The sequence below is a fragment of the Ranitomeya variabilis genome, chromosome 2 (genome assembly GCF_051348905.1).
Source record: "Ranitomeya variabilis isolate aRanVar5 chromosome 2, aRanVar5.hap1, whole genome shotgun sequence".
In the NCBI taxonomy this organism is placed as follows: Eukaryota; Metazoa; Chordata; class Amphibia; order Anura; family Dendrobatidae; genus Ranitomeya; species Ranitomeya variabilis.
The window spans coordinates 775,656,298-775,677,417 of record NC_135233.1 but is presented as its reverse complement, the minus strand read 5'-3'; the positions used below and the strand labels follow the sequence as shown (position 1 = coordinate 775,677,417).

Sequence of the window (21,120 nt, the reverse complement as noted above, 5' to 3'; positions counted from 1 at the left end):
AAGGGGAGAACATTGTATTGGAAATGTAAGATTTTTTGATTGAATTGGACCGCAAATCTTAGGTATTTCCTGTGGCGAGGATGCATTGGAATATGGAAATAGGCATCCTTGAGGTCTACTGTTGCCATATAGGAATGAGGAGCTATCAGAGGGATGGCTGTTTTTACTGACTCCATTTTGAATTTGCGGTAAGTTATGTATTTGTTGAGAGCTTTTAGATTTATTATGATCCGAGATTGCCCGGAAGGCTTTTTTATCATGAAGATACGGGAATAGTGCCCTTTCCCTTGCTCGTTTACCGGGACCATGGAAATAGCTCTCGAGTCTAGTAAGTCCTGTATTCCAGCCATCATCAGTTTTTGAGTCTCCCGAGATGACGGGGAGGTGACTCTAAGGCCATGTTCACACGATCCTTTTTTTGATCCTTTTTTTGATCCTTTTTTTTTCAGGTCCTGATTTGGAAAACCCGCAGTGCAAAACTGCACTGCTGATTTTCCTGCAGTTTCTTCTGCAGATTCCTCTGCGGGTTTTCAACAGCACTTTCCTATTGGTGCCTGTTGAAAACAGGAGCTGAATCCGCAGAAAGAAGTGACATGGTACTTCTTTTTTTCTGCAGGCAAATCCTCGCGGATTTGCCTGAGAAAAAAAGGATAGTGGGCACAGCGGTTTTTGTTTTCCATTGAGTAACATTGGACTGTACCCTGCATGGAAAAAGGACCTGAAAAAAAAAGGATCAAAAAAAGGATCGTGTGAACATAGCCTTAAGATCCTGGGAGGAGGCGCATCGAACTCTATCAGAAGACCCTGTTGGATAACACTCACTACCCAGGGACTGTTGGAGATATTCTGCCAACTGTGAACGAAGTTCGAAAGCCTCCCCCCCACCGGATCGGAGTAATTGTTTTTCTTGTTGTGTTTGTTGGGGAATAAGGATGTTTTTAGGCTTCCCCTTAGCATAACTCAACCTCCCGGTTTTCCCTTTTCCTTTACCCTGGGAGGGCTGGGACTGGGAGGCTCGAAAAAAACGCTTCCTGGGAGGCCTTTGTTCAGGAAGAGTTTTCTTTCTGTCCATGGCTTTTTCCAGGATGTCATCCAATGAGGGCCCAAACACGTAGTCACCCTTAAAGGGAATGGAACAGAGTTTTATCTTTGAAGTGACATCTCCGCTCCACATTTTTAGCCAGAGAGCTCTTCTGGCTGAATTTGTCTGGACTAGAGATCTGGCGGCCACACGGATAGATTCCAGTGAGGCGTCGGCGAGAAACCCAGTTGCTCTATGCAAAATAGGCAAGGAGTCCAACACTTCCTCTCTCGGGGTACCCTGAGAGATGTGGTTTTCTAGCTCTTCTATCCAGCGAAAGAGAGAGCGGGCCACGCAGGTGGATGCAATGTTGAATCTGAGGGCTGAGGTAGAGGTTTCCCAGGATTTTTTGAGAAGGCTCTCAATCTTTCTATCTAAGGGGTCTTTTAACTGGGAGGAATCCTCGAACGGCAGAGCCGTCTTCTTAGCCACTCTAGCCACCTGAACATCAATTTTTGGGATGTTCCATTTGATTGAGTCCTCATCTAGAGGAAACCAATGTTTAAAATCTGAAGGAGTAGTTAGCCGTTTTTCAGGCAGTTCCCATTCATTATTGATCATGTCTATTATACTTTTATGTACGGGAAACCCAGGTTGTTTTTCAGTATGTATACCGAATAATTCATCTTGTATAGACTGAGGAACTGATTCCTCTTTTAGCCCCATCGTGTTCCTCACTGCAGACACCAATTCCTCAATGTATTCAGAGGAAAAAATATATTTTCTAATCTCCGCAGATTTATGGGGTAACACATCCTCCCATTTGACTGAAGATGACGTATAAGACCCTTCAGACTCTGACCCGGAATACTCCTGGATTTTTCTCTTCTTGGGAAGTGATGGACCAGGTGAGGATGGCGGTGGAGGGGGGGGCGAGGTTTGAACCTCCTCCCTAACCAAGGAGCGAATTTCTTCAATTAATGAAGGGTGTTCCGCCCGGATAATTTTATCTGTACAAGGTTGGCACAACTTTTTCTCCCAATCTAGTGGCATTTTCACATTACAGGTAGCACATTTGCGTTTAGTAACGGATTTAGGGCCAGGCTTGACTCCCTGAAAAGAGAGAGGAAGCGGTGTAAGAAGGTATATATAAAACAACCTTTAAATGGGACCCATCTCTGCCACATTTACTAGGGCTTGAGGTGCGCTGGGCTCTGCAGCTGCAGGGCAAGACGAATCCATGCTTACAGCAGGCTTACCTGAGACGTCTTCGCAGCTTATATAGAAAATAAGTCTGCACCAGCGCGTGGCAATTCGCCGCCCCTCCCCCTCCGCAGTCCCAGGCAGGCGTGCGAGGATGCAGCGTGCCTCACACGCCGTTCGGTAATCCATAACGCTGGACTGTATCGCTCCTATGCAGGAGCGCCGACCCGGAAGTGAAGTATCACGTGACTTCCGGGTCGCCGAACAGCGCACGCAGCAGGGGGAGACGCCGGAGAGCTCGGGGAGGCCTCCGGGATGGGCTCACCGGCCAGCTTTATCCCCACAAGAGGACGCAGGAGGACCGGGAATGCGGTCCCAGAATCCGGAGGAGACGGGAGGCACAACGGAGGAGGAAGCCCTGGGGGCCCGACCACCAGTGCCCGGCACAAGAAAGAAATAAGGTACACTGCTAGAGCCGGCCGCTGCAGCGCCCCAGAAACCTCTCCATGCCCCATGGGGGACAGGAAAGACACTGGTTAATGGGAGGTGGGAGGGGTTTTTAACCTCTTGTGCTTCCTGTCCCCCATTAGGGTGTGGAGACAACCTCCTGGTGGCTGTCGTGGAAGGCTACTAGAGAAAAATCACATACTCACCTCTCTTCGCTCAGGCCCCCAGCACTTGCGATAGTCATCTTCCACCGCTGCGCGCTGCTCTGTCTTCCATCCTCTGCACTGTAGTGATGTGTCGTTCACGAACGAGCCGACACAAAGAGCTGGCTCCCTGCTGTGAACAATGGGAGCCGGCACACCAGTGAGAGCCACTAAAATTCCTGAATGGCTCTCACTGGGCGTAAAATCCCAGACTTCGGGAGGCGTAACTCCGCCCACCTGAGCAAAACCCCGCCCATTCTTCAATTTAATTGGCTGCTAAGAAGTGGGCGGAGTTTCTGCGGTAGGTGGGCGGAGTTTCATACGCCTGAACACATAGTCAATAGGGATCCAAAAAGAGCCGGTCGTGAGCCGAAAGAGCCGGCTCTTTTTGGTGAGCGGAGCCATGAGAGCCGGATCACCAAAAAGAGCCGGACTGCCCATCACTACTGCACTGACTGTTCAGGCAGAGGGCGGCGCGCACACTAATTGCGTCATCGCGCCCTCTGACCTGAACAGTCACAGCCAGAGGACGGAAGACAGAGCAGCGTGCAGAGGTGGAACGAGGAAGGTGAATATCGCGCAATGCTCACCTCCCCCGGCGCGGTTCCTGAAGGCCACCATCTTGGTACTACTCTAAAGCACAGCTACAGGCTTAGCTTCAGCAGGCTGCGGTTTTTACTATAAACTGTGAGAATTTCTCTTTATCACTGGAAGACTGGAGCCATCTGAGTTTGCAGCAAGGTTTATTTCTTGTATACAATGAGACATCTCTATGAAGATGGCAGTCGGAGTTTCTGTCTACTTTACATTTACAGCTGAGTATATACCGTAGTTATGTTGACACAAATACCAATACCAACTAGTCATCTTGTGATTCTACCCTTAAGCAATTGTTCCTATCTTTAGCTATACATGAACCTCTTAGGCGTTGGCTACATTTAGTATAAGCACAGAATGATTATTCTCCAGAAGCCTTATCAACATATTAGACTATATAATGAATCATGTAAATTTCTGTAACATATTTCATGAAATTATTTAGGCGAGCGAAAAAATTCTCGTCCAACCTCTGAAAATTGTCTTATGTGAATGGCAATTGTTCTTCAACAATTTGAAATATGAAAAGGAAAAGTGGAACCTCAAGTCCTAGACAGCTATTTGCATGACCACAGCGCATGACGTTCAGTGTAGCGATCGCTATCCAACCATTTAATTCACAACTCTCCTCCTGTATGAATAAGTCACATCGATTGTTAGTTGCGAGATATGATCTCACATTGCTTGTCATCTAAATGATTATCTGCTTGTGTAATGGGGCCCTTATTGGCTGACGTTGGGTATGTGGTACCTGACAACAGGAGCACTCCGGCAGTAACTAAGAAAGCACTATAACTTGACCACTCTCTGGCTTACGTCACCTTTCTTTTACAGCAATCCTGTCAATATCTGGCTGCCCCCAACATGGGCAGGATAAAGGAGTGAAAATTAGGGGCATAACTACAGTGGGTCCAGTAGCCAAGAAGGGCCCAATAGGTCACTGTGGCATACTTGAGAAGTCCAAAACGAAGGGAATCGTCACCAGGTTTTTTCCTGCTAATTTGAGAAAAGCATAATATAAGAACAGAGACCATGATGTGTCACTTCCAGGGCTGCTTGACGTAGTTTTGATAAAACTGATTTTATCAGCAGGTGATTATCTCTAGACGACTATAAACGGCCAAAAGCATGTCGTTCATCCCGCCCATCAGTGCCCCTTTCTCGTGATTGCGGGGCAGGCCAGGGTCTGTTCACACCGTGCCTGTAATTACGATCCTCCTATGAACACGCCCTTGGTATGCGTTCAAAGGAGATCGGGATTTCTGCTATATATAGCAGTACCTAAGCCCTGTTACGTATATCACAGGTGCTGGGATGATCGCAGCTTTAATTTTCCTACTTGGGACTATTAACCCCTTTCCGACATCGGGCATAATAGTACGCCGATGTCGGACTCCCTCCGGTGGTGAGCCCACATCTTTCCCGGGCCATGTCAGCTGTGGTCGGCGCTCATAGAAAGTCAGCAATGCTGCTACATACAGGAGATCTTATCATCGCCTCTATGTAGCAGTGGCAATTGGGTTATGGCAGCTTCTAGCCTCCCATAGAGACTATTGAAGCATGACAAAAGTAAAAAAAAAATGTTTTTAAAAATATTAAAAAAATAGCTTATTAAAAGATAAAAGTCCAAATTATCCTCCTTTGGCCCCATTTCAAAATAAAAAAATAAACACATATTTAGTATCGCTGTGTTCAGAATCACCTGATCTATCAATATAAAAAAGCAGAATTAACCTGATCGCTAAACAGCATAACTTGAAAAAATGTGAAAACGCCAGAATCACATTTTTTTGGTTGACGCAACATTGCATTAAAATGCAATAATAGGTGATCAAAAGAACGTATCTACCCCAAAATGAGACCAGTTAAAATGTCACCTGAGGGTGCAAAAAATAAGCCCTCACCCAGGACCATGTGCTGAAAGAAAAAATGCTACAGGTCTCGAAAATGGTGACATAAAAGAATTTTTTTTTCCTACAAATTTTCTCATTTTTTTCACCACTTAAATACAAAAAACCCCCTATAACATGTTTGGTATTTTTGTAATTGTACTGGCCAGGAGAAATATAAGGCCGGGTCAGTTTTACCATAAAGTGAACATGGTAACTTAAAACCCCAAGAACAATTGTGGAATTACATGTTTTTTTGCAATTTCAACACTCTTGACAAAATGGACTGGATCATTCAAAAGTACAACTCGTCCCGCAAAACAAGAAGCCCCGATACGGCTACGTGGGCGAAAAAATACAAAAGTTATTCCTGTTAGAGCGAAAATGGAAAATCACAACGTCATGAAGGGGTTAAAGAAAAGTCCTAAGAAATGACCTCACATAAACAAACCAGTGAAGGGCGAAATCAGTGAGAAGAGCGGGACAGGTGACTGTGCGTGCAGGGCAGGTGATTGTGCGTGCGGGGCAGGTGACTGTGCGTGCGGCGCAGGTGACTGTGCGTGCGGGGCAGGTGACTGTGCGTGCGGGGCAGGTGACTGTGCGTGCGGGGCAGGTGACTGTGCGTGCGGGGCAGGTGACTGTGCGTGCGGGGCAGGTGACTGTGCGTGCGGGGCAGGTGACTGTGCGTGCGGGGCAGGTGACTGTGCGTGCGGGGCAGGTGACTGTGCGTGCGGGGCAGGTGACTGTGCGTGCGGGGCAGGTGACTGTGCGTGCGGCGCAGGTGACTGTGCGTGCGGCGCAGGTGACTGTGCGTGTGGGGCAGGTGACTGTGCGTGCGGGGCAGGTGACTGTGCGTGCGGGGCAGGTGACTGTGCGTGCGGGGCAGGTGACTGCGTGCGGGGCAGGTAACTGTGCGTGCAGGGCAGGTGACTGTGCGTGCAGGGCAGGTGACTGTGCGTGCGGGGCAGGTGACTGTGCGTGCGGGGCAGGTGACTGTGCGGGCGGGGCAGGTGACTGTGCGGGCGGGGCAGGTGACTGTGCGGGCGGGGCAGGTGACTGTGCGTGCAGGGCAGGTGACTGTGCGTGCAGGGCAGGTGACTGTGTGTGCAGGGCAGGTGACTGTGTGCAGGGCAGGTGACTGTGCGGGCAGGGCAGGTGACTGTGCGTGCAGGGCAGGTGACTGTGCGTGCAGGGCAGGTGACTGTGCGTGCAGGGCAGGTGACTGTGTGCAGGGCAGGTGACTGTGCGTGCAGGGCAGGTGACTGTGCGTGCAGGGCAGGTGACTGTGTGTGCAGGGCAGGTGACTGTGTGCAGGGCAGGTGACTGTGCGGGCAGGGCAGGTGACTGTGCGGGCAGGGCAGGTGACTGTGCGTGCGGGGCAGGTGACTGTGCGTGCGGGGCAGGTGACTGTGCGTGCGGGGCAGGTGACTGTGCGGGCGGGGCAGGTGACTGTGCGGGCGGGGCAGGTGACTGTGCGGGCGGGGCAGGTGACTGTGCGGGCGGGGCAGGTGACTGTGCGTGCGGGGCAGGTGACTGTGCGTGCAGGGCAGGTGACTGTGCGTGCAGGGCAGGTGACTGTGCGTGCAGGGCAGGTGACTGTGCGTGCAGGGCAGGTGACTGTGCGGGCAGGGCAGGTGACTGTGCGAGCAGGGCAGGTGACTGTGCGTGCAGGGCAGGTGACTGTGTGCAGGGCAGGTGACTGTGCGGGCAGGGCAGGTGACTGTGCGTGCAGGGCAGGTGACTGTGTGCAGGGCAGGTGACTGTGCGTGCAGGGCAGGTGACTGTGCGTGCAGGGCAGGTGACTGTGCGTGCAGGGCAGGTGACTGTGCGTGCAGGGCAGGTGACTGTGCGTGCAGGGCAGGTGACTGTGTGCAGGGCAGGTGACTGTGCGTGCAGGGCAGGTGACTGTGCGTGCAGGGCAGGTGACTGTGCGTGCAGGGCAGGTGACTGTGTGTGGGGCAGGTGACTGTGCGTGCGGGGCAGGTGACTGTGCGTGCGGGGCAGGTGACTGTGTGCGGGGCAGGTGACTGTGCGTGCGGGGCAGGTGACTGTGCGTGCGGGGCAGGTGACTGTGCGTGCTGGGCAGGTGACTGTGCGTGCAGGGCAGGTGACTGTGCGTGCAGGGCAGGTGACTGTGCGTGCAGGGCAGGTGACTGTGCGTGCAGGGCAGGTGACTGTGCGTGCAGGGCAGGTGATTGTGTGTGCTGGGCAGGTGACTGTGTGCGGGGCAGGTGACTGTGCGTGCGGGGCAGGTGACTGTGCGTGCGGGGCAGGTGACTGTGCGTGCGGGGCAGGTGACTGTGTGCGGGGCAGGTGACTGTGCGTGCGGGGCAGGTGACTGTGCGTGCGGGGCAGGTGACTGTGCGTGCTGGGCAGGTGACTGTGCGTGCAGGGCAGGTGACTGTGCGTGCAGGGCAGGTGACTGTGCGTGCAGGGCAGGTGACTGTGCGTGCAGGGCAGGTGACTGTGCGTGCAGGGCAGGTGACTGTGCGTGCAGGGCAGGTGATTGTGCGTGCTGGGCAGGTGATTGTGCGTGCTGGGCAGGTGACTGTGCGTGCTGGGCAGGTGACTGTGCGTGCTGGGCAGGTGACTGTGCGTGCAGGGCAGGTGACTGTGCGTGCAGGGCAGGTGACTGTGCGTGCAGGGCAGGTGACTGTGCGTGCTGGGCAGGTGACTGTGTGCGGGGCAGGTGACTGTGCGTGCGGGGCAGGTGACTGTGCGTGCGGGGCAGGTGACTGTGTGCGGGGCAGGTGACTGTGCGTGCGGGGCAGGTGACTGTGTGCGGGGCAGGTGACTGTGCGTGCGGGGCAGGTGACTGTGCGTGCGGGGCAGGTGACTGTGCGTGCGGGGCAGGTGACTGTGTGCGGGGCAGGTGACTGTGCGTGCGGGGCAGGTGACTGTGTGCGGGGCAGGTGACTGTGCGTGCGGGGCAGGTGACTGTGCGTGCGGGGCAGGTGACTGTGCGTGCGGGGCAGGTGACTGTGCGTGCTGGGCAGGTGACTGTGCGTGCGGGGCAGGTGACTGTGCGTGCGGGGCAGGTGACTGTGCGTGCGGGGCAGGTGACTGTGCGTGCGGGGCAGGTGACTGTGCGTGCGGGGCAGGTGATTGTGCGTGCGGGGCAGGTGACTGTGCGTGCTGGGCAGGTGACTGTGCGTGCGGGGCAGGTGACTGTGCGTGCGGGGCAGGTGACTGCGCGTGCGGGCAGGTGACTGCGCGTGCAGGGCAGGTGACTGCGCGTGCAGGGCAGGTGACTGCGCGTGCAGGGCAGGTGACTGCGCGTGCAGGGCAGGTGACTGCGCGTGCAGGGCAGGTGACTGCGCGTGCAGGGCAGGTGACTGCGCGTGCAGGGCAGGTGACTGCGCGTGCAGGGCAGGTCACCCCTGGGGTCAGACCGCACCGCCTTGCCACAGAAGACACACGTGCACACAGAAGAAACAGGAGGAAGTGGCTTATTTTCCACTCCCAATCCACGGGTTACATCTGCGGGGAAGGCACGTAGTACTGAGCACAATGCGGGACCCACGCGCGTTATCAGCCACTAGGCTCTAGGTCACGTGAACGCGCAGCACACAGGAATGTGACGTTGCCGGTTGTCATGGTTTCCCCAACCTGGGAAAGTACAGCGCCAGCTGACAGGACGGGCGCGCGGCCGCCGACGTCACTTCCGGCACTGCTGTAATGCTGAGGCCAGTGTGTGGAGGAGCGGAGCGGCTGACGAGCAGTGGCCATGGCTGCCCGGGGTAAGAGCCGACCGCACCGGGCACTATATGGGCACGGGGGTAGCTCTGGGTAGGGGACCGCACAGTCTGCCCGTGTGGCTTCTGCTATTGGAGCACAGGGACAGACTTCCTGAGGAGTTCATAGGAAAGCCCCTGGCTGAGGTCCCCTTCAGTCACTGCTGTGCTGGGGAGATGGCTGTCCATCCCTGCTGGCGGGCACACAGCTTGGTACCCTGCGGACTAGCACATTAGTGGGGGCTGCTCTGTGGTGTGGGGGTATCAGTCACAGACAGCTATCTGCCAAAGACACAAGATCGTAATGGCTCCGGCTCCAGAAGCGTCCCAGGACATGGCTCCCAGGACATGGCTCACAAGGCACCGGGCGCAGCCACTACATGACATAAAGTTAATTTCCTCCTGTCAGCGGGGCTCTGTGTGGTGGCTGGGCCCTGTCAGAACGCTATTTACCTGCAGGTTAACCCCATATATGCAGGTTAACCCCTTAATGACCCCAGCTTTTTTCGGTTTTGCATTTTCGTTTTTCTCTTCCCTCCTTTCCAGAGCCATCATTTTTTATTTTTCCGTCAATTTGGCCATGTGAGGGCTTATTTTTTGCAGGACAAGTTGTATTTTTGAACAACATCATTGGTTTTTGCATTTGTACTAGAAAATGGGAAAAAAAATTCCAAGTGCAGTGAGATTGCAGAACAAGTGCAATCCCACACTGGTTTTTTTGTTTGCCTACTTTGCTAGGTTCACTAAATGCTGAAACTGACCTGCCATTATGATCCTCCAGGTCCGTACGAGTTCATAGACACCAAACATGTCTAGGTTCTTTTTTGTCTAAGTGGTGAAAAAAAATTCCTAACTTTGCTTAAAAATTTTTCCGATACCTGCAGCGTCTCCATTTTTATCTGGGGTTGGGTGAGAGCTTATTTTTTGTGCGCCGAGCTGGCGTTTTTAATGATACCATTTTGGTGCAGATACGTTCTTTTGATTGCCTGTTATTGCATTTTAATGCAATGTCGCAGCGACCAAAAAATCGTAATTATGGCGTTTTGATTTTTTTTTCGCTACGCCGTTTAGTGATCAGGTTAACACTTTTTTTATTGATTGGGCGATTCTGAAAGCGGCGATGCCAAGTGTGTAGTTTTGATTTGATTTTTTTTTTTTTTTTTTTAAATTTTATTTTGAATGGGGCGAAAGGGGGTTGATTTGAAACTTTTATTTTTTTTCATATCTTTTAAAACTTTTTTTTAACTTTTGCCATGCTTCAATAGCCTCCATGTGAGGCTAGAAAGTGGCATAGCCTGATCGGCTCTGCTACATAGGAGCGATGCTCAGATAGCTCCTATGTAGCTGAATTACAGCATTGCTATGAGCGCCGTCCACAGGGTGGCACTCGCAGCAATCTGGCATCAACAACCATAGAGGTCTTCAGGAGACCTCTGATTGTCATGCCAATGCATCGCTGACCCCTGATCACGTGACGGGGGTCATCGATGCGCGCATTTCCGGCCCATTGGCCGGAATCGCTAGTTAAATGCTGCTGTCAGCGTTTGACGGCGGTATTTAACTAGTTAATGGGCGCGGGCGGATCACGATTCCACTTGCGCCTATTGCGGGCACATATCAGCTGTTCAAAACAGCTGACGTGTCCTGGCTTTGATGCTGGCTCACCGCTGGAGCCAGCATCATTGTTAATGAATGGGACAGATCTTTAATAACAAGATTGGCTTGAATATTGGTAAAACAAATCTAATGACATAAAATCCTTGGAATTGATCTTACACCACAACAGTGAAGATGAAATGATCTCTAAAACGCCTAAAGTTAAAGATGACAAATTTCCTTTGTATTTTAGGCCAAAAAATATATATAGTCATATTTTACATTTTAAAAATTACAAAAAGGAAAATGGGCAGATGCAAAAGTTTGGGCACCCTGCATGGTTAGTACCTAGTAGCACCCCCTTTTGAAAGTAGCACAGCTTGTGAATGCATTTTGTAGCCTGCCAAGAGTGTTTCATTTCTTGTTGGAGGGATTTTCATCCATTCTTCCTTGGAAAATTCATCCAGTTCTGTGAGTTTCCTGGGTCATCTTGCATGCGCTGCTATTTTGAGGTCTAGCAACAGATTTTCAATGATGTTCAGATCAGGGGACTGTGAGTGTGTGTAATCTATTTGTGGCTCTTTGTGTGTTTAGGATCATTATCTATTTGTAGATGCCATCCTCTTTTCAACTTCAGCTTTTTTTTTACAGTTGGTGTTATGTTTGCATCAAGAATTTGTTGAAATTTCATTAAATCCATTCTTCCCTCTACCCGTGGAATGCTTCCCTTGCCATTGACTGCAACACAACCTCAAAGCATGATTGATCCACACCCATGCTAAATGTTTGGCGAGATGTTATTTTCCTAAAATTCTGTGCCCTTTATTTATTCACACATATCTTTGACCATTGTGGCCAAAGAGTTCTATTTTAACCTCATCGGTCCACAGGACTTGTTTCCAAAAGCTTCAGGCTTGTTTAGATGTTTTATTTTTGTATACTTCGAATGCTGAATTTTAGGACTTAATGGTGAGGACACAGGAGAGGTTTTCTTCTTTTGACTCTAATGTGAAGTGCATATTTGTGCAGGTGTGTCTGAACAGTAGAACAATGTACCACAACTCCAGAGTCTGCTAAATCTTTCCGAAGGTCTTATGCAGTCAAGCAGGAGTTCTGATTTGCCTCTAGCAATACTGAAATATTGCTTAGTCTTCAAGACCTTATCTTGACTCTCACTGATCGTGTTAACTGCCATTTTGTAATTACATTTCTGAGGAAAGGACAACTCAAAAATGCTTTGCTATCTTCTTATAGCCTTTTCTGCTTTATGGGCCTCCATTATTTTCAGAGTGCTAGGCAGCTGCTTAGAAGAACCCGTGGCTGCTGTTTTTTGACACAAGTTTAAAAGATCCAGGGTTTTTATAAAGCTTTGCATCACCTATAAATTTGCATCACCTGGCTTTTCCTAACCATGATAGTGAACAAACCATAACCCTAAAAGGATAATTAAGGTCTGAAACCTTGGTTAACCCCTTCACCCCCGGAGTTTTTTTCGTTTTAGTTTTTCGCTTCGCTTATTTCTAGAGCCATTACTTTTTTATTTTTCCATCAATATGGCCATATGAGGGCTTATTTTTGGCGAGACGATATGTACTTTTGAACGATACCATTGGTTTTACCATGCCGTGTAACAGAAAACGGGAAACAAATTCCAAGTGCGATGAAATTGCAAAAAAGTGCAATCTCACACTTGTTTTTTGGTTGGCTTTTTTGCTAGGTTCACTAAATGCTAAAACTAACCTGCCATTATGATTCTCCAGGTCATTACGAGTTCATAGACATCTAACATGTCTAGGTTCTCTTTTATCTAAGTGGTAAAAAAAAATTCCAAAGTTTGCTAAAAAAAAAAAAAATGCGCTATTTTCCGATACACGTAGCGTCTCCAATTTTCGTGATCTAGGGTCGGGTGAGGGCTTATTTTTTGCATGCCAAGCTGGCTTTTTTAATGATACCATTTTGGTGCAGATAAATTCTTTTGATCGCCCGTTATTGCATTTTAATGCAATGTGGCGGCGACCAAAAAGACGTAATTTTGGCGTTTTGATTTTTTTTCTCGCTACGCCATTTAGCGATCAGGTTAATAATTTGTTTTTATTGATAGATCGGGCGATTCTGAACTCGACAATACCAAATATGTGTGGGTTTGATTTATTTATTTATTTTTTTTTATTTTGATTAACTTTTATATATTTTTTATTTTTTTATATTTTTAAACATTTTTTTTTTTTTTTTTTTTTTTTAAATTTTGGCATGCTTCAATATCCTCCATAGGAGGCTAGAAGCATGCACTACACGATCGCCTCTGCTACATAGAGGTGAAGCACAGATCACCTCTATGTAGCAGAAATGCAGGGTTGCTTTGAACGCCGACCAAAGGGTGGTGCTCAAAGCAATCGGCCATCAACAACCATAGAGGTCTCAAGGTTGTTATGGCAATGCACCGATGACCTCCGATCATGTGACGGGGGTCAGTGGTGCGAGCACTTCCAGCCGCGTGGCCGGGAGCGCTAGTTAAATGCCGCTGTCAGCGTTTGACAGCAGCATTTAACTAGTTAATGGGCGCAGGCGGGTCGCGATTCCGCTTGCGCTCATTGCGCGCACATGTCAGCTGTACAAAACAGCTGATATGTCGCGGCTTTGAGGTGGGCTCACCGCCGGAGCCCACCTCAAAGCGGGGGTTCTGCCAGCTGACGTACTATTCCGTCAGCTGGCAGAAAGGGGTTAAAGTTATCTGAGCTCACAAATGTCCAAACTTTTTTGCATCAGCCAATTTTCCCTTTTTTATTGATTAAAATGTAAAAAATTACTAATATAATAGATACTCATTGCTCGAAAAAATAAGGGGGAAACTTAAACAACACAATGTACCTCAAAGTCAATCACACTTCTGTGAAATCAACCTGTCCACTTATGAAGCAGCACCGATTGTGAATCAATTTCTCCTGCTGTTGTGAAAATGGAACAGACAACAGGTAGAAATGATAGGCAATTAGCAAGACAACCCTTATAAAGGAGTGTTCTCCTGTGGTGACCACAGACCATTTCTCTGTTCTCATCCTTTTTGGCTGTTTTGGTAACTTTTGCATTTTGTCATTGTCCTCACCCCTAGAGGTACAGTAACATGATGTGGTGTCTACGACCCACTGAAGTTGCTCAGGTAGTTAGCTCATCCAGGATGGCACATCAATATGAGCTGTGGCAAGAATGGTAGCTGTGTTTGTCAGCACACTGTCCAGAGCATGGAGCAAATACAGGCCAGTAAACCAGGAGATGTTGAGGGGGCCGTCGGAAGGCAACCACCCAGCATCAGGACCGCTATTTCCTCTTTTGTGCAAGGAGGAGTAGTGCCAGAACCCTGCAAAATGACCTCCAGCAGGCCTCTAACATCCATGTGTCTGCTCAAACTGTCAGAAACAGACTCCATAAGGGTGGTATGAGGGCCCCACGTCCACAAGTAGGTAGTTACAGCCCAACCGTGCAGGGCTATTGCCATTTGCCAGAGAACACCAAGATTGGCAGATTTGACATTGGTGCCCTGTGCTCTTCATGAGTGAGAGCAGGTTTACCCTGAGCACATGTGACAGTCTGGAGACACTGTGCAGAACTTTCTGCTGCCTGCAACATTCTCCACCATGACCGGTGGAGTGGGTCAGTAATGGTGTGGGGAGGCATTTCTTTGGAGGGCCGCACAGCCCTTCATGTGCTAGCCAGAGGTACCCTGACTGCCATTATGTACTGGGATGAGAATCTCCGACGCATTGTGAGACCATATGCAGGTGCCAGGAGTTGACTGATGCTTTAATCCATATCTGGGAGGAGATCCCTCTGGGGAACATTCGCTGCCTCATCACGACCATGCCCAGGTGTTGTAGGGAGGTCCTACAGGCACTACTGACCATCATTTCCTCGTCTTAAGGCATTTCCACTGAAGTTGGATCAGCCTGTAATTTGATATTCCACTTTCCAGACCTTCACGGGATATTAATTTTGATTTACATTGATCATTTTTACGTGTTATTGTTCTCAACACATTACACTATGTAATGAATAAAGATCTGCAACTGGAATATTTCATTCAGTGATATGTAGGATGTGGTGGTATTTTAGGGTTCCCTTTATTTTTTTGAGCAGTGTATTTTTTTTTTTTTATTTTTTTTTTTTGGCTTTAGCCTAAAATACAATGGAAATGTGTCATCTTTAACTTTAGCCCTAATTTTGACCAGGGGAGCCAAGACTTTTTACATGCCACTGTATCTATAGGATCCCACCCACTTACAAGCTTTGTCAGGTTTTCTATTTTGCTGGATAGACTAGTGCAGTGAGTGATATTTTTCTGCCCCTTTAGAATAATTGAAACTCTGGATGAAGGTATGAACAGAGCTAATATAGTCATCAATATCAACTTTACATATTAGAAGTCCTGGTAGCAGGATGTCTTGATGTTTCAATAGATTTCTATTACTGGGGCTTCTATAATGCCACGTTTGGCTTTTGTAGTATTCTAATAGGCCTTGTGGTCTACAGCAGGGGTCCCCAACCTGTGGCTCGAAGGCAACATGCGTCAGTCAGGCCCTAGATGTGTAGCTTACGATTGTGTGCCAGCTTGGTGCATTAAGGTACCTTCACACGAAGCGACGCTGCAGCGATAGCGACAACGATGCCGATCGATGCAGCGTCGCTGTTTGATCGCTGGAGAGCTGTCACACAGACCGCACTCCAGCGACCAACGATGCCGAGGTCCCCGGGTAACCAGGGTAAACATCGGGTTGCTAAGCGCAGGGCCGCGCTTAGTAACCCGATGTTTACCCTGGTTACCAGCGTAAAAGTAAAAAAAACAAACAGTACATGCTCACCTGCGCGTCCCCCAGCAGACACTGGGGGACGCGCAGGTGAGTATGTACTGTTTTTTTTTTTTTACTTTTACGCTGGTAACCAGGGTAAACATCGGGTTACTAAGCGCGGCCCTGCGCTTGGTAACCCGATGTTTACCCTGGTTACCAGTGTAAAACATCGCTGGTATCGTTGCTTTTGCTTTCAAACACAACGATACACGGCGATCGGACGACCAAATAAAGTTCTGGACTTTATTCAGCGACCAGCGACATCACAGCAGGATCCTGATCGCTGCTGCGTGTCAAACTAAACGATATCGCTAGCCAGGACGCTGCAACGTCACGGATCGCTAGCGATATCGTTACAAAGTCGTTTCGTGTGAAGGTACCTTTAGTAACAGATCTACCAACCAGCTATGAAGACCAGATCTCCAGAAGACTTTTGTAGGTAACCCCACACAGAAGAGCAGATATGGATGTGCATATGGTTGTAAGAGGGTCCAGGGAGAAGAATAGGATGATACTGGTGGTCAGAGGGGTGCTGGACACAATGTTGTGGTGGTCATGGTTGGTTCTGACTGTGTCACTACAGTGTGGGATGAACAGGGGGTGCTGGATGTGGTTGGCAAGGTAGAAAAGTATGGGGACCACCGGTCTACAGTATTGTGCACATCCTTGCATATAACATCTAGCACAATATATGGCTAAATGACATAATAGTATCTTAATCACTGTAATTTTTATTATATATATTTTTTTCTTTTTCAAGAAAATGTCAGCTTGATGTTCAAGCTCTACTGTTTGCTGGTGATGACTCTGGTGGCTGCTGCGTATACGGTGGCCTTGCGATACACAAGAACAGTGACCACAGATATGTACTTTTCCACTACAGCAGTTTGCGTGGCCGAGGTTATTAAATTACTACTGAGTTTAGTCATCCTGGCAAAGTAAGTGTCACCTCTATTTTTTTTTTCTTTGTTAATTAATGTAACCTTGTGTAGTATTTCATGACTACCTGATGAAGCTTACATTGTCAGGTGTCTTGTGCAATAAGCAGATCTTTGTTGTAATCTCATAGTAACTCTTGCAGTAGTTGTAAAATATATAGAAAGGACTTCTTCTGCTTGATCAATTTCTGACTTAAGTTAAAAAAATGTCAATAATTGGACATCAAACCGCATGTTTTTTTTTGTCCTTAACGACCGCCGATACGCCTTTTAACGGCGGTAGTTAAGAGTACTTAAACCACAGCACCGTTAATTAACGGCGCTGTGGAAAAAGTGTATAGCGCCCCCCATAGTCTGATTTTTCTCTGGGGTCTCGGCTGCTATATCTATGATAATTTTTTAAAATTTTTTCAGGCTAATGATGGGGTGTTTCTCTTCCATTGAGAGCTCCTTTGGCTGCATGCTGTGGGTTCACAGCAACAGGTTCCAAATGCAAATGCCACACCTGTGATCTGCTTCAGATGTTTTACCTGCTTAAAGCGAGCCTGTCACCAGGATTTTGCGAAGTAAACAACTACAGTCACTATCAGGTTGGCACTGTTAGGGTGTGTGCACACGTTGCGGATTTTTCCGCTTGATTTCTGCAGAATCCGCAGGTAAAATGTTCTGCTTTTTATCTGTGGATTCTCTGTGGATTTTATGCAGATTTTGTGCAGATTTCGCCTGTGTTTTTACACCTGCAGAGTCCTATTATAGAATAGGTGTAAAACGCTGCGGATTCTGCACAAAGAATTGACATGCTGCGGAAAATGTACCGCTGCGTTTCTTCGCAGAATTTTCCACAGCATGTGCACAGCGGATTAGGTTTTCCATAGGTCTACATGGTACTGTACGCCACATGGAAAACTGCTGCAAATCTGCAAATCCGCAGCCAAATCCACAACGTGTGCGCATACCCTTATATTGATTAAAATGATACCTAAGTTGATGAAATTGGTCTTGTAGCTGTTGTTTAATCTGTATTTGTTGTTTTCAGTAAGGCTACATGCCCACATTCAGGGAAGTATGCAGAATTTTCCTAAGCAAATCCGGACTACTTTTTTTTTTTTTTTTTTGCTGATTTTTCACGTTATTTTCCGGAGCTTCCCAATGCAATAATATAGCTGGAAATCCGCAAAAAATCTGCAAAATTAATGAACATACTGCTTTTTTTTCTGTGCACAAAAATTGCGGAATGCATTAAAAATGATAGGATGCTTAATGTAAGCATTTTTTAAGCGGAAAACCGTTGGAAAAAAACGCGAAAAATCTGCAACGTGTGCACATAGCCTTAATGAGGTTCTCGCACTTCGGGCGGGGCTTAGAGGTGCTTTAACATATTCATCTGTATGGGCTCATGACACGCCAACACCATTTGGATAAATGTAATTTTTTTGCTACTAACCCCACAATATTCTATGCAATATGTAAAATAGAAGGCAGGTCAGTGAAGGATAAGTGACCTGTCGTAAGCCCATATAGATGAATATGTAAGCAGAGCATTACATAAAGACCCCCTGGCCCAAAGCACGAGAATCTCATTCATTCACTGACTAACTACAAATTCAGGTTAAACACACACAAGACTTGTTTCTTCACACCAGGTATAATTTTAATCAATGTAATGGGGCTGACCTGACAATGCCTGAAGTTTACTGAGCAAAATCCTGCTGACAGGTTCGTTTTAACTGATGTTTTAACAAGTGAATAGCCCATGCAGACCATTAAAGAGCTTTAGAGATAATTGTCCAATTACTTCCCTTTAAAAAGAGGCAACTATATATTAAAGAGTTGTAATTCTTAAACTATTACTTTAATTAGGATGTGAATACTCTCAAACTAAGGCCATGTTCAGTATTTGGTCAGTATTTTACACCAGTATTTATAAGCCAAAACCAGGAGTGGGACAATGAGAGGAATAGTATAATAGGAACACGTCACCACTTCTGTGTTTCTCACCTACTCCTGGTTTTAGCTTACAGCTACTGATGTAAAATACTGACCAAATACTGAACCTGGCCCAAGAGTCTGCACTTTAAGCCCTTATTGATTATATAGCTGTATCTTGGAATATATTTTGTTAAACCGCTAAAATGTCAAAACGTGTCACTATCCAAATATTTCTGGACCTAACCGCATGTTCTATTTAATCACTGCAGTAATATGTACCTAGGAACCATGATTGAACGCTTTGTAATAAGTTGTGAAAGTTGCACTGTCTGGTGATGTGCTGCTTTTATCTATTGGCGCTAACTTTTTTTTTTTTTCAATATATATATTTTTGTTGTTGACATAGAGAAACTGGAAGTCTCAGCAGACTTATTACGTCTTTAAGGGAAAACATCTTGGGAAGTCCGATGGAAATGCTCAAGTTATCTGTGCCGTCCCTGGTATATGCATTGCAAAACAACATGGCATTTGTGGCACTAAGTAATCTTGATGCAGCCGTTTATCAGGTATCAATGAGCGTAATCCTCCTAGTTTGTGTATGTATACATTTGTATATGTATATATGTGTGTGTATGTATTATGTTGTGAAGGGTTTACACGCTTGGCCACTCCTCGAGGTAGACACAGGACCATGTATGGTTTAAGTCTCTGGGTGGTTTATTGCATCATAAACTAGGAACCCAAACTAGTAACAGAAAACAGCCTATCTGTTCCAAAAGAAAGTCGAAAAGTTCATACACAGTCTTGCCCGGTACTTCTGGGACAACACCTATGGCAGCTGTCACAGGAGCTTCAGTATGGAGGCTTCCTTCCTCCACACAACACAGAGAAAAAAAAAAACTGGCTGGACATTTAACTCCCTCCAGCCACATCCTGGAGGTGGAGCTATGGTGGGTGGGCGTTTTCCCATCTCTGACGTACCCTCCATAAAAGCCAGCAGCATATAGTGACTGGATTGCTCTCGGCACATATCATGCTGGAGAAAACACTTATGGCTTTCACATCAGGCGGGAAAGCAATCTTTGTGACACACATCTCCCCTCATGTACAACACCAGTGACCCTGTCACATATCCCATCTGCCAAAAGCCGGGGGGGCTTTGGCACCTTCGGACACCAAACGGAATTCGGGAGAGGGCATTTGTGTTCACGCGTGGCTTCCCGGGCCTATGTTCTATGTGGAACCTGAAATTCTGGAGGCTTAAGAATCATCTAGTCACCCGGGCATTTTTACCCTGTTTCTCCCTTAACCGTCTCAGAGGTTACATCCTATCAAAGGAGCGACCCCACTTCGAACTTGAGGAACCTGTTAATACCACATTGCAGGATTACCATGCTCACCCTCAGAGGACTACAGTGGAAGTTGCCCAAATGACTGATTAATTGGCTGCCTACTTTGTTTCTGATATTCGTATGAACCTTCGGCCTAGTAGATAATACCTCAATGTATCCACTGCCCATTTTGTGGCCAGACATTCTTTCTCCACAATGGCTTCATTTTTCTCGCATGATGAGAACTTCCCATTCAGATAAAGGATAGAATGCTCTTCCCCATTTATCTTTTTAGACAGCACGGCTCCCAACCCGACCATGAGGCATCCGTCTGGATCACAAACTCCTTGCTGAAGTCTGGTGCGACAAGAACCGGATGTTTACACAGAGCCTGCTTCAGCTCCTGGAACGCCATCTGTGTGTCAGCAGTCCATTTAACTATGGTCGACTTGGTACCTTTAACCCCTTTCTGACCTCGGACGGGATAGTACGTCCGAGGTCAGAAGCCCCGCTTTGATGCGGGCTCCGGCGGTGAGCCCCCATCAAAGCCGGGACATGTCAGCTGTTTTGAACAGCTGACATGTGCCCGTAATAGGCGCGGGCAGATCGCGATTCTATTAATCCTATTAACTAGTTAAATGCCGCTGTCAAACGCAGACAGCGGCATTTAACCACCGCTTCCGGCCGGGCGGCCGGAAATGATCGCATCGCCGACCCCCGTCACATGATCGGAGGTCGGCGATGCTTCAGCATTGTAACCATAGAGGTCCTTGAGACCTCTATGGTTACTGATCCACGGTAGCTGTGAGCGCCACCCTGTGGTCGGCGCTCACAGCACACCTGCATTTCTGCTACATAGCAGCGAACATCAGATCCCTGCTATGTAGCAGAGCCGATCGAGTGGTGCCAGCTTCTAGCCTCCTATGGAGGCTATAGAAGCATGGCAAAAGTAAAAAAAATAAAAAAAAATATAAAAGTTTAACCCCTTCCCGACATTTGACGTACTATCCCGTCGAGGTGGGGTGGGCCCGTATGACCACCGACGGGATAGTACGTCATATGCGATCAGCCGCGCTCACGGGGGGAGCGCGGCCGATCGCGGCCGGGTGTCGGCTGCATATCGCAGCTGACATCCGGCACTATGTGCCAGGAGCGGTCACGGACCGCCCCCGGCACATTAACCCCCGGCACACCGCGATCAAACATGATCGCGATGTGCCGGCGGTGCAGGGAAGCATCGCGCAGGGAGGGGGCTCCCTGCGGGCTTCCCTGAGACCCCCGGAGCAACGCGATGTGATCGCGTTGCTGCGAGGGTCTTACCTCCCTCCCTGCCTGGTCCAGACCCGGATCCAAGATGGCCGCGGATCCGGGTCCTGCAGGGAGGGAGGTGG

The 21,120-nt window shown here is 48.2% G+C and overlaps 1 protein-coding gene across 1 annotated transcript in view; it reads left to right on the top strand.

Annotated features, from left to right (window-relative positions):
* The first annotated feature begins 8,865 nt into the window (after nucleotides 1-8,865).
* SLC35A1 (solute carrier family 35 member A1) overlaps nucleotides 8,866-21,120 on the top strand; it is a 52,811-nt gene continuing 40,556 nt past the window's right edge. The window contains exons 1-3 of the mRNA XM_077289752.1: nucleotides 8,866-9,100; nucleotides 16,292-16,469; nucleotides 18,805-18,964. Coding sequence (XP_077145867.1) covers nucleotides 9,088-9,100; nucleotides 16,292-16,469; nucleotides 18,805-18,964 — 351 coding nt within the window. The 5' untranslated portion in view covers nucleotides 8,866-9,087. The remainder of the gene's footprint in view (nucleotides 9,101-16,291; nucleotides 16,470-18,804; nucleotides 18,965-21,120) is intronic.